The 14,198-nt window shown below is 36.8% G+C and overlaps 1 protein-coding gene across 2 annotated transcripts in view; it reads right to left on the minus strand.

The window, feature by feature from the left end:
- LYST (lysosomal trafficking regulator) overlaps positions 1-14,198 on the minus strand; it is a 77,666-nt gene that overhangs the window by 23,715 nt on the left and 39,753 nt on the right. For both annotated transcript variants that reach the window (XM_042880456.1, XM_042880466.1), the window contains 12 exons: positions 13,754-13,999; positions 12,548-12,721; positions 11,422-11,571; positions 10,697-10,834; positions 9,755-9,953; positions 8,197-8,328; positions 6,176-6,800; positions 5,496-5,673; positions 4,515-4,684; positions 2,681-2,911; positions 1,592-1,758; positions 977-1,129 (listed from right to left, as the gene is read on the minus strand). In XM_042880456.1, the coding sequence (XP_042736390.1) occupies positions 977-1,129; positions 1,592-1,758; positions 2,681-2,911; positions 4,515-4,684; positions 5,496-5,673; positions 6,176-6,800; positions 8,197-8,328; positions 9,755-9,953; positions 10,697-10,834; positions 11,422-11,571; positions 12,548-12,721; positions 13,754-13,999 (2,563 nt within the window). The remainder of the gene's footprint in view (positions 1-976; positions 1,130-1,591; positions 1,759-2,680; positions 2,912-4,514; positions 4,685-5,495; positions 5,674-6,175; positions 6,801-8,196; positions 8,329-9,754; positions 9,954-10,696; positions 10,835-11,421; positions 11,572-12,547; positions 12,722-13,753; positions 14,000-14,198) is intronic.

Genomic DNA, 14,198 nt, shown 5'->3' on the forward strand with positions numbered 1-14,198 from the left:
ATATCCATTGCCACCAATGGTAATACAGTTAAAAATAGTTGTGTGTCATCAAAATATCCATTGGAGGAAAAACATCTTGAACTGCCAAGCCTTGACTGCATTTGATTCTTTCAGCAAAACGTTACAGTCCTAGTTTTAGCTCTACCTATATCATTATATTATCTTTAGTGCCTTCCTAGATTCGCTAGCAAAAATATTTTCACTATATTTACTAGGCTGAAAAGCCTTGAAAGATAATCATATCAAGAAAGAGGTTCCATAGTAAATAAGGAAAAATATACATTTTCTTTAAACAACTGAAATATATATTAGGTTTTAAATTATACACCCTACCACGTCTTAAAGACAGCTTCATTTACACACAGTTTCCAGTCAGAAGATTCCAAAAGCTTTATAGAATTCACAAGCCATTATATACACAGACAGTATCACCCTTGAATTGCACAAATGTTTTTACAGAAAGTGCCATGGTGGAATCGAGCACTCTCGTGTTCCCAATTAAATTTGCCATGCAAGGTATTACTTCAGGATAATCACCTATTTAAAGCTGTGTAATAATGCAATACCCACATTGTAGATACACTGAAGTTAGAAGAACTAACTTTATTTTGGTATTTCATTGTGAAGTTAGGTATAAAACTACTGCAAATTATTTGAAAAATGTTTTCACTAAACAGCTCATGAATTGGGATTCACTTCAAAGGAAGGCAGCATCTGGATTTAGAGACTCAAGTGAGGAAAAAATTGACTGAAGTGTCAATTCAGTATCCCATTCTCCCCTTGTAATACAAAAACAAGCTCAAAATAGGTACAGGCTTTTCTGTCCCAAAACATATATTGATAAATAAAGCCAATAAATCAATATATATTTTAGAACAAGATTCACTTGTTCTATTATCAAAATTAGAGTTCAAAATAGACATTTCACTAGTAATAAACAAAGGCAAGAGTACAAGTATAGACTTCTGCTGCTCACCAGCAATGCCTTTACGCTTTTGAAACATTGCACAATGTGCTGCAGATAGTGATGGGGCCACACCAGCCTGCTCCTGAGCATCTCTGTTTGCTGTAGTTCTTATTAACTCTATAGCTGCTTGAAGAACTCTTAACTGAAGAGCAACCGCCATATCTACAGGAAGAAACACAGATAGGATGTGTGACAGATTCTTACCTTCACAAGTATTCAAGAATTTTCACCAGATATTTGTACAAAAAAGTAAAAGAACATTAAGTGTGAGAACTAAAATGCTTGATTTTGAGGAAGCCATATAGAAAGCCAGCTCACTATTACACAGAGGCACATGGTACTCACCAGAAAAGTTGGTGAATTACAAAATAAGCTAAAAACAACTTCACAGAACGTTTCTATTCAAACATCCCGTATGAACTTAAAGCTATTGTTTCTTCAGATTAGCAGTACACAACCACAAGACAAGGAAGGCTTCCAAGGAAGAGTACTACTTTGAGAAGAAAGATGATCTCATAAACAGAAAATCCCCCCTTCTCGCTCAAATGGAATATTAAACCAACTGGCTGGGAGTGGATATACTTTTCCAGTCCTGAGACCCCCAACAATAAGCAGATATCTTACTTTGCATCCTTGTATTTTTACTGTTTTGAAGATGACCCAGCAGCACAATGAGGTCTTCAATAACACGAAAATACTGTGAACCTGAAGAGCTGCAGGCATGAATTGTAACTGCTACCAGGAGCTGCTGTATATCACATGCGAGTAGCTTGTAGTCGTTTAGGGGAATGCTGCAGAGAAAGTTGTAGTTACCAAAAACATTACAATGCAGGAGACCATAAGCTGTAACGAGACCTATTACTATTTTCCCCACTACTTCTGCCAGACATACCTAATATTATGTTCTATCTCATATAAAAACATTGCTGCTGAAAGCGAGGAAGTTGTAATCAAAGAGCTTAACTTTTACAGACTGGATGCCTGAAAAATCTTTATGACAGTAAAATTAAGACTGTAACAAAGTTCCATCAGAAAAAACAATCATTTTTATTATCAGATTTATAAGTTTAACAACAGTTCTGAAATCTAAATTTCTCAAATAGTATCTCAAGGAATTCAGGATAATATCTCATTCTATAAGCACCCTGAATTTAAACTATCAGATTAAAAAGAAAATCAACTTAGCTCTTCAGTATATCAAGAAATAAATATGCAAGACACCACACTTCTGCCTTCATTGTATAACCTTCCCTAAAGAAGTTCAGAATGTTCACAAACGAAGTAACTTAAATTACTCAACATCTCAAATGCTAAACCACAGGCAGCACAGGAGAGATTCTTTGTGCACTTTCAACATCTGGCACAGATATGGCAGAATGCTACTAACTCCTGTACCTTTATCTTACTTTTCAAGTTTTACTAAGAGAAGCATCCAGAACACACACTGAATCCTGCATTTCAAAAGGCCCCTTCACTTGAAAATTTAAGGCATTCAAAGGATATTTTATAAACACTGTATTCTGTTGTTTAAGCCAAATATCTAAACATTAGCTTTGACTTGGAAGTACAGTTAGAAGCTGTAAGCCATAAATACAGCATTTTATACATGGTCTCCGAACATTTTATAAAGTACGAAGAACATAATATGCTTCAATTTCTGCTACTCTTAACATTGTGTCTGTGCTATCTTACAGCAATGAATAAAATACTCACTTGGTTTCCAGTCCATTGAGAGCAGCCAGGGTATTACACAGCACATACAGCAAGCCATTATCAAGCAGAAGGTCTGCAACTTTTGAGCAGGAATTTATAATTTGTAGTAGGAGACAGAAGCAGTTATGCAGCAGAACATTATCATATAAAGAGTTCTCTATAAGACCCAGAACAGGAATGACACACCATTTTTGAAAAAGTCCAACGTTCTTGACGTCTTCCAGATCAAATCTATCAAAATAAAGAAGTCGGTCTAATGTCTTAAAATAGCAACATGGTATACACAGTATTTTTAGATGCTACAATATCAGTCTATAATAGCATTTTGGCAAAGGTGTAGATGGCAAATTCTTACGTTACAGTAACACAGTACCAGTGAAATAAGAGTAAAATAAATCATTTGGAGATGCTGTAAGGAAATGAAGTTCCTAAGAACAAACCTGGTACTTCAGCTATCAATGGTCTGCAGTATAGATTTCATGAAAACAGGTGTTTGTATTTTTATTTTTTTTTTTTTTTAAATCAGTAAACACAACTGACTTATTTCCAGTAATAGATATTACAACTGGCACAGACAATACCAAGAAACCAACTAAAGCCTGACTTCACTTAAGTCACACCAACCTAGCAGCAGGTCTGATATCTTATATCCATTATTGGAGAGGCTTAGATCACTTTCTAACTTACTTCAACTGCAGAACTTAAAAGCTTCAGAGAGCTTCAAAGAGCTTCAGGCCTTGCATTAACAAACTGGATTATTCTAAGGTTATCATCCCATCACACATATTAAGGTACAATCCTAAAAGAATGTGAGTCATAAGAATTAACAGTCCAGTCCCATAATGAGTCCTGAGAAAATAACAGTTCTCTGCTTTGGGCTAATTAAGCAGCCAGAAGTTTCAAGTCTTGCAATTAAACAGGAATATTTGTACTGAGTGAAGATCAAGGCAACACGTAGAAGTTACTGGTTAAAAATACTGCAAGGAAAGCAACTGGAAATGAGCTTTTTTCCAAGATTTATGTGCTGTTGACTATGCTGAGATGCATATTCTCCCTGCACAATCATCGACACTGTCAAACTAATTCTAAAATACACCCCTTGCTTAGAAAGTTAGTTGTCTGCTTAAAGCATTTCTCTGTTCTGCCAGTATGGGGAGTTTCTTTGGTTCAAGTAAATGGCACATCTGTGGGATATACCCTAAAGGAAGTGGGGATTTACAATCAGGACAAATCAGGAGAACAAGCAGCAGCAAGCTTTTTCCTCAATTACTTAACAAAATCCAGTAGCAACAGTCTAGTAAGATCACAGAGATGAAAGAAGTTAAGCTGACTACAGTAAATTGAAAGTGTGAAGGCCTCTGAGATCCTCATAAATCCTGAGAGTTTGGAACATCCCAGCTGATAGCACCACCAGATGAAGTTGTTAATCAGCAGCTTAAGAATCATACAAAAGTCACAGAATGGCCAGGGTTGGAAGGGACCTCAAGGATCATGAATCTCCAGCCCCTCTGCCACATGCAGGGTCACCAACCTCCCCATTCAGTACTAGACCAGGCTGCCCAGGGCCCCATCCAGTCTGGCCTTGAACACCTCCAGGGATGGGGCATCCACAACCTCTCTGGGCAAAGTACTAAAGTCCTAAGTACTTTAAAACACTTAAAAATATGCTAAAGCAACAACACAACATTTGAAGTTTTTAAATGATTTTTTAAGGAAGGAAGGAAGAAAAACAAGAATCAGAAACCTATCACATTCTTGCTTTCAGCAAGAAAGTGCAGTTTTTAGTTCAAATATTAAGTTACAGGATACAAAAAAAACACAAAGTTTTACTTACTCTTCATCCAGGCCAACAGAGCGGCCAAAGAGCATTTCCAAAAAGCACTCTACAACTTCCTGAGTCCCCTGGTGAAGGTAGAGCTGGTTGGCAAGCAAGGAGAAGCCACGAGTCTTTAGGAATTTTTCTTTCTGCTCTCTCCTTGCTCGGTTGAAATATGCATCCAACAACTAGAAATAGATACATAATTGTGACATAAGACTTCAGTATTTACAAACCCTCATGAAAGCTTAGTTTTTACCTGTAATTTAAACAATTGATTTCAAAGTTTAAAAAAAAATAATGATTTCAACTGCAGTCTAAACTGCCTTTATTTCACACAACATTTGAATTTATCTTTTTAATATGAAGACTACTTCTGTTTTTTTTTTAGTCAGGTTCAAGGGAAATCAAGTCACATTCATGACAAGCACAGAATCACAGAGTGGTTTGGGTTGGAAGGGACCTTCAAAGATCACCTAGTTCCAAGCCACCCACCACAGGCAGGCAGAAACACATTCCACTAGTTCAGGTTGTTCAAAGCCTGTTCTACTCTGACTGAAGATTTCCAACAGTAAGGCATCCAAATCTTCCGTGGGCAGCCTCAACATAAAAGGATTTCTTCCTTATACATGGAGACTGAATGCATCAGATTTAGATTTAGAACTGTTCTATTTGTTAATCCCTCCACCTGGGTGTATGAACGATTGGGCTCAGCACAAAGATCATATTAATCTCTTAAAGATTCCTTAGCCTTGGTGTTTTGGGGTTTGGTGGTTGTTTTTTTTTTGTTTGTTTGTTTGTTTTGTTTTTAGTTTGCTTGCTTTGTTCTGTTTTTTTTTTTTTTTTTTTTTTTTTTGGTCTTTTGGTCTGTTTTTGTTTTTATAATCTGTGACAGTAGAAACAGATCTTAAAACTGAGAAGCAAGCCTACAAAAATGAAGGCTTTTTCATGTTTCCGATGCTAAGCTAGTAGACAATTTCACATTTTCTATCGGCCTACTTTAATAACGCCTTGTTGTATGAGAGGAGATGGGTGGTTCACAAGAACTATAAGATAATCAGGTTGGATAAGCTTGTCCATCACATCTTCTAGCATGACATCTGGTAATATTAGGAGAACTCCACGCAAGAGGTCATACAATCCACAACAGATAAGCACAAGACAGTCTTCTGTATACCTGAAGACAAAAGAATGTGTGTTTTACCACAGTTCATTGCCAACAATAGGAAACATTACAAGCATGTAATTGCTAGTTACTGCTGAGATTGAGGGGGTGGAATAGAGGAGATTTGACAAACATTTCCTCAGTGAATCCCTCTTTCCTAGTACTTACTTTTTATGTCTAATATTTACTTTTGATTTTGGGTAAAAAAAAGAGTAATGTGATCAGAAATACTACTATGAGTTTTCTGAGGAGACAGCAGAACAAGTCCCTGCTACTACCTATACATAGCATCATTAACTCCCAACTGAAAATATAAATTTGAGAATTAAAAATTAAACAATTCTGGAGACTACCAAGAGCTTAATAAATTGGTTTATTACAGCCATTGAAAATATTTCCTTACTCTTTCAGATTTCTTAATATTGTAGAACAGTAGCCAAGATGAAGAAATGGCTAAATAAAGCCCTCCCCAATACAGTGAGCTACCATTTATTTACTGTTTTTATCTGCTTACCTCTCATCAGAGCTTTCATATGTTTTTCGGGGATTCTCATTTGCTGAGGAAAAAGCAAGATTCTCCCACTCCTCAGGAAGTGCATTCTTGTCAGCAAAGCTTGGCCAGCGAGCAATGGCTGAGGATCCTCCGTGAACAGAAAATGCTAAGCCCAACCCTGCAAAAGTACTCTGGCTCTTCTGAAGGGAAGGTAATCCTTTCAGATTGTCTGGACGACGCAGCAGCAGCTGAGGTGCAGCATCACCTTTACATTTCAGGTCTGCATCTGCTTCTTTATTCTCAAATGTGTTTTCAGATAGCTCTTCTTTTGGAATGTCTTCAAACATTTCAGCAGATGTTAACTCTGCATCACAAACTGTTTTTGCAGACTCACAACTGCTAAGAAAATCTTCCTGCACCCTTTTAATGGTTTCAGAATGTCCTTCAAAAACAACTCTACCCTCGAGATCAGCATAATCATACTTGCCAATATTCTGCAGGTCATCAATACTCCTTTGCGATCTTTCCATTACTCTTCTTCTATGTACTTGAGGTGATGAAGTGGGAGATGCTGGTAAGCTTTTGCAAAGCCTTTTAGGTACTTGAGAACTTGTCTTCTGCTGTATGCTAATCTCAGAAGCATCTCCTAGAGAAATAAGGATATCTTTAGTACTGCTTTTGCCCTCTTCAGCTTTTCCTTAATTGCTTTATTTGTATATGGAATGTAACACTGATGCCCAAACTAATCCTATACAGCAAAACTGATTCCACACCTGGCATAGATCAGATTCTGACAAACAATCAAGTAGAGATAGCAGATTACTGTGGAGCCACACATTTGGCAAGCCGTGATCAAGTCAGGACAATGCATGAGTTCATTTGGAAAAACTGTTCAGCAACTCACGTTTTTAGATTTACCTTCTGGATCCTCTTAACTAAACCTCAGAAGGAATTTATTCAGAATCACTGCAGGTGGGAAGCTGCTGCAAAGACCAACTTTTTATGCAGGTAGATCGTGACAGAACAAGGGGGAATAGACTTAAACTGAAAGGGGGAGGTTTAGGTTAGATGTTAGCAAGAAATTTGTCACTGAGACAGTGGTAAGACACTGGCACAGGCTGCCCAGACAAGCTGTGGATGCTCCATCCCTAGAGGCATCCAAGGCCAGGCTTGATGGGTTCGTGGGCTGTCTGATATAATGGCTGGCAACTTCACTCACAGCAAGTTGAAACTGGATGACCCCTAAGATCCCTTCCAACCCTTGCCATTCTACGAAGATATCTATGGAAACCATCCAATTCAACGTCTCTGTTCAAAGCAAAAATCAAAGAGCAGGCTACTCTTCCCTCTAAGAGGTCTAGGTTTAATCTACCAACATCTTTCAGGGGACGCTGGCAAGCTGCTCACCAATGAGTTTTGTAACTTTTTTTTTACACTAAGGCATTACATGTACTTTAGATTTGTAACAAATTACTACATATTCTATGCAACAGTTTGCTTTTTAGGGGGACATTTAAGCTCAAAGCAGTCCTAATTTAGAGCACATTACAGGTATCTCCCTTAACATTTTCAAGAGGGATAACAGCCTGGTAGAAAAAGTTCTCTTAGTCTAGGAAAAGGAGCTGGAAGTATTTCAAGAACTACACACAAGTTAGTACCAATGCAGTGATGATGCATCAGAACATTATATACTTAATTCACAAAAAGCATTCAGATGCATCATAGGATAGCTGCAAACAGCTCACTATTTTAGCTGCTGTCTAGTTCAGGTATTCTCATATATCTCTACAAGTTTAATAGGAGTTGTTCAGCCATCTGGTCCACTTCTCTGCCTGAGCTATCAACACAGTAATTTTTCCTATATTTAATAAAAAGAAGAGCAGCTGAGGCAGTCAGCTCAATTCATTCTTTTTCACTCTGCTGCCCAACATCTAATTCCAAGGGGTACTGATAGGGGATTTAGGCAAAAAAATCCATGGGAAAGCAATACTCCAAGACTCAAAGGACAGTGTCTTAATGTCCTTAGGTGTTCATTGTTTTACCTTCCAGTGGTAAAGCTGCAAATCCAGTTGGAGTTGTAACTACAAAGGCAGAACCATCTGCAGACTTCCCACCACTGCTGGAATTTCTCAGGTACATAAGGGATTCAACTTTCTCCTGAAAAATTTTACCATCTAGAAACAGAAGGGGAAAGTTAACACAAAAGCTTTATAAGTTTCTTCTTGATGTATTAAGATTCACAGTGTTCAGGTTACAGTTTAAGCTAACAACAAGTGCTCAATTCACTAGCATCTGAGAAAAATCACTTAAGTCACTGAAACAATGAAAAACCTGTTCCCATCTCCATATTTTACTCCAGAATACAAAATACTAAACTATTCTGCAGTAATTATACTTAGAGACAGTCCTCACAGGCATACTGCTAGAAACATTTGACTTCTGCTGTGCCAAAACAGTGACTGTTTAATTTCCACTAATAAAGCTCAAAATACCAAAAATGAGTTCCACTCTTATTTAGAATTTTACATCTATTACTTTCAGATGACAGATATGACACAGCCACAATGCTTTTGAATAGAAGTCAGTTACTAAAACAAGAGGCACAAGCATCTGCAACAGGAGAAAACATTTTTAACTGATCAAGTTTTCAGTTTTTACATAGATTACAGCTAAGGTTGTACGATTTGAATATCAAAACTATTACGCTGTTAAATTACAAACATTTAATAAGCAGCAACCATTTAAGTAAAGTGGCAAGAAAATGCTTCCCAAATGGGATTTAGATCTGACACCACGCTTGATTGCAGTTTTTTCATTGACTTACATTTATAATTTTCACAGGACATTATGGAAACACTACAGATATCTTTGATGGTATGATGCAGTGTGAGCTCCTCTGGTTGATAAACTTCCTGAACTAAGCTTCTGTCATTATTATTTATATGAAAAATCCTGGTAGATTGATACTCAGAAATAACCAGTTAAAGTTTATTTGAAACAGTCTTTTGTGGCAAATTTGTATAACAGGACAACTAACAATTTCTCCAGATCAGATGTCTAAGTACAGGTTCCAGCTTCAAAACTTCACATATAGCAGTCACAACTGAAATTGAAATCCTGCGAGATACACTAATAAATGGAATTGGACAATTTTTTTTTTAATGGGTAAAGTAGAATTACTTTTATTGTTATGCCAGACTGAAAATTTTTTAAGCAGATGTACCTGAAGCCCCCAGCTGAACCTGAATCTACTTTCACTAGAACCACAATTGCCTAAACTAGGATGTTTGCCTTGCTGGAGAGAGAGAGAGTACTCAAAATGAACATCTGTTATTGATATGTATAGTTGTCTGAGCCTAAGCTTCTGTAAAAGGTGCTGTAAAACCATATGTATCTCAGTCATCAGATTTGTATGTAGTCATAAGCATTGTGTCCATACAGGCACCAAATGTCATGCATTGCACTTAGCAGCAGCAAACTTTTAAAAAAGTTCAGGACACGACCAAAGCTATTATCTGTAGACTGAATAAAGCCTCTACTCAGAGATTAGAATATATTTTACTACTATTGTGTATTTATAGTTAAACATGACGTATCTACCTATGTGCAGGGAGAAGTAGAAGTTGGTAGGATTGTGACAAACATATGTATTAGTGGGAGGGTGAACAGCTAAAAGGAAATTGAAGACCAGTGTCAGCAGTTCCAGGTCTGGGGGAGATCCAAGTACTTCTTCAATTATTTTCACAAATGACCTACAAACTTCCCGAGGCAGAGAGGCGAGGTGCCCTTCTTTATGCTCCTAGAAGGGAAGAGCAGTACAACCGTTATTTATATTTTTATCCAACAGAACCTTTTAATTATCATGCTATAATGAGAAAACAGGCAAGGAAAAAAAGCAATAAAAATGGTACCATTTGAAAAATTTGAAAAAGCTACTGTACCTACTCAACATTACCTAAGGGGAACAATGTCAAAATTCAGAACAAAATACTGCTGATGTTATGTAAGTTCACTTCCAGTAGACTGGCACAAATCTGAACTCATTAGAAAGCCTGCAGAGGCTCATCACTAACTAATGATGTTTCTGAAAATATACTAATATAGTTGGTGTCACATTTGTTTAGCAATAACAAATTAGAGTACTGCTAACGCAGAGAGTTATTAGTGAGAGGCAGATACTAAAAGATTCTCATATAACTCATCTGTGATTCTCAGTAACGAGGACTTTGTTCTGTATCAAAGGTTCAGGTTTTTTTAGGTTCTCATACATGGATTTTTCAAGCAAACCAGTGTCTAAACCTTCAAGTAGTCACAGATGGTTAAGAATTGTTGCCCCTTCTGCTCACTCTGTCAGTGATAAGAGTACTTCAGGTACTCTAGGGTACATCAACAATGCCTGCTGAAGAGGATGAAAGGGACCTGAACATACAAAGAAATGTTTACAACATTTTTCCCTCATAGCATGTAGCTCCATATTTTCTCCATTAAGCAAAATCAAACCTAGTACTTGCCAAGCACAAAACAGGGTAAGACGGGAAGTACCTGCAGAACCTGGCAGGTTAACAGGAAGTGGTGCACCACTTGAGCTTTCAATAGCTGTTTAACATTAAACATCTGTTGGTGATGGTTAGCTCTGATAAGGATTTCTAGAGCTGCTAACAGAGTTTCCCAAACACCTTGCTGAAAAGCAAATAAAACAGGAATGTAGTTTAAAATATAATACTGAGTCCATACTGAGCATAAAAAATAATTAACAGATTATGAACTAGTCAAATCAAGAGCACTTCTTTGCCAGAGTGAAATAAGATTAAGTGACTGCAAACGGTCAAGTCCAAACTAGAAACCAAAGTAATGCTCATTGCAAGGGATTAATGCATGTTCTTATTGATTAAAGCTACAAAAGATTGCATTTTATCTGAACCATGCATCATCTACTCTTCGTTTTGTTAACACCAGATGGTTAATTTCAGACTGACTTTTCCCCTTACAAAATTGCCAGAGTTGATTAAAAAAAACTTATCTGTTCAACCAACAAGACATTTGCACATGTTACACTCATAGAATTTAATGCACTACAGCAACATTCAAAACTGACAGTAGGAGCTTGACACTGCTACCAGCTATTCAAAATAAAACAAGAACCATTTATTTTTAGATGTCTGTAATTATTCAGATTTTCTAACTGAAGAAAAGCATTTCAGACTTCTAAGCATTTTTTTAATTGACTTTCAGACTTAAAAAAAAGTCTTACAATAGAAACTAATTACCTTTGCTTTAGACCAAATCTTCCAGTCAAGAAGTAGCTTTTCTAACAATTGAACATCTTGGATAACTGCTGTAGACTCTGTGTCAAGCACGAATTGCCCATTCTCATGTATATAGAGAATCTCACCACTGCAGCATCCTTCAAGAAGAGTCTTAAAGAGGGGGTGGACACATGGAATATTTTAAGTACAAAACAGATCTGTTGTCCTATCAGCTTTATAAAAAAATATTTATGAAGACATTGATCTCTTGACAGGAAAGGCACATATCTACTTACTGGTCAGCTTGGAAAATAATTTGAGTTTACTAACTCCACTGTAGGAATTGTAGAGACTCAAATCTTATAACACCAGTACAACAGCAGTACATACATTTTCAAGCGTTAGGTGGTTTGAGTGCCAAGATAGGCCCTCAACTATTAGGCAATCTTAAACCTGGCCTCTTCCTGTGAAGCTCTGTGGCTTGAGAATTACATTCACACCAAAGCTTTGAAATTACAGAAAGCTCAGCCTTCATTTTGTTCAGGTAAGGGATTCTGTAACAGTTCTGTCTACCAAAAGAGAGAGTTTGATTGACTGTTTTCCATATATATTTACAGTGCAAGATATTGCTACTATGTATTTTCACAATCAACGTACAAAGAATTCCCTGTAAACTTTTACAAGAGTTATTGCAAAGATGCTTCAGATAACCAGCAGTTTATTTAATTCTTTTCAAGATGTACTAACAAAGGCCTTGCTGTTTATCTGTCTTGCAATAAAAACACACAAAAAGGTCAGGGTTCATTCATTACATGCAAGTTTTTCTAGCTGGCAACTTAGGCTAGAAAAACAAGAACAGAATCCAATCTGTCATTGTTTGCAAACGCTTAGGAGTTTAAGTTTACTCTAAGGTATTTGTTCTCAAAGAAAAGTTGACTTCCCCCCAATTCCTCCTTGAAACATGGATCTATTGCCACTTCTCACATCTCTCCCACCAGAAGTTTCTAGCTCAAGGTACAACATTCAGACAGAACTGGTTCCAAATCACTGTTCTGTCTTCAAAGAGTTTGTTTGCAAATACATGATTAAAATCAGAGGTTTCTAAATTTGTGCTAACATTCAACACAGCATCAAGTTTAAAGAGTACCTTGAGCATGCGAAATCCAACAATGCACTTTGGTTTGATCAACACTCGGTGAATCATGGAATAACCATTACAGTTTTTCATTTCTTGTATTCTCTGTTGATTGTGTTTTGTTAAAGATAGTATAAGCTGCAGTGCTAGAGCTTGAGTGTCTTCACAGCTGCTGATCTCTACCACCTAAAGAAAAGGTAAGTCTAGTGAAAGAGTTTATATGAGAAACATTTAGACAAAATCCAAAAAAGTGCTTAACTAATGAATTCCGGATTAAGCTACTTTAAGATTTTTCAGATTACATACAGAGGCAGCAAATGGAAGTCACAGCGCTACATTCAGATTTTGATATCTGAAGTACTGATTCATACTGTGATAAACTAAGAAAATAAGGAGTCATTACAAGAATTCCTTTGTAAGAAAAAGATTATTCTAAATAAAATTTAAGTAGATGTCAATTCTTGTTATACAGTGAAGTTATGAAGAGGTTTCTTAAATCTTTAAGGCAAGTTTTATCTCAAAGTTCCTGGAGATGGAGCACTTCCACACAGATACATCCAAACAATGTTTTCATGGACTAAATAAAACAATCTGACAAATGAAGACAGTGGACCATTGTTCCCTGTTCTATTCTTACAATTCTTCAAGCCCAAGAAGGATCAAATATATATGTATATATTCTTTAATGGGAAACTCAGGACAAAATCCCACATCCATGGAATTCCAAGTCCTCTTCAGGAGCTCTTGCTGTGCTGTGTATCAGCACAATGTCTTAGACAAGACAAACCTTTGAACACGGCTCAACAGCCTCCTTTCAGAAAAGCTCTCACTGCTAGATAAAGCTCAAGCTCTGCACACTCTGTAATTTTACACGTACTCATATTTGCATTTTGAATATCCTGTACTTAGAGTGCTATTAGGACCAGTTTGCAATTCTCCAAAAAAATAATTTTGACATCCAGAAGCCCCAGTATACCTGTTACATGCTATCTGTATTACAAAAAGCATTACACAGTTCAACCGTAACTGCTAAGAACCCTTATGGTACACTCTTCTGCCACAGATCCCTTCCACGAATTTTCTTTAAAAAAAGAATCACATACAGACTTCTAAGTAAGATGCATTTGGCAGTTGGAATACAAGACTTGCTGCCTGAGATAAAAGGACTATTTTATACAAGAAGCTACACATGCACTCTCCATCTTCCATCTCTCTTACCCTAGCAAAGAGAAAAACAAATGCACCAGTTCCTCCAATTTCATGTAGTATACCCTGAAGATTTTTATATTCAACAGGCTGAAGTGCTTTCAGATGATGAGAATCCAGTATATTGCTCTGAACTTCTTTTGAACTGAAGGGCCTCTGAGAAGGTACAGTCTTCACTTGACCTTTTAATCTAATAACAGGTTCATATATGGTGTAGTGACTGGGGCAGCACGAGGCATAAACAACAGCAAGGCTTTCCTGAAACAAGAGAAATTTATCAGCCAGAAATTTATGACATTTGAACTGATTTTTTTTAATTTGATTAAAAAAAAAAAAAAACAACAAAAAAAAACAGAAAAGCACACAAAAGTCACCTAACAAGTAGTAGCAACTTGAGTAGTTCTTTCCTGCTTTACCATTCGCATGCTCTAATCTCTGGATGCATAAGTCCTATAAT

This window comes from Lagopus leucura, unplaced genomic scaffold, assembly GCF_019238085.1.
Source record: "Lagopus leucura isolate 7727_CA_CO unplaced genomic scaffold, USGS_WTPT01 Super-Scaffold_73, whole genome shotgun sequence".
NCBI lineage: Eukaryota > Metazoa > Chordata > Aves > Galliformes > Phasianidae > Lagopus > Lagopus leucura.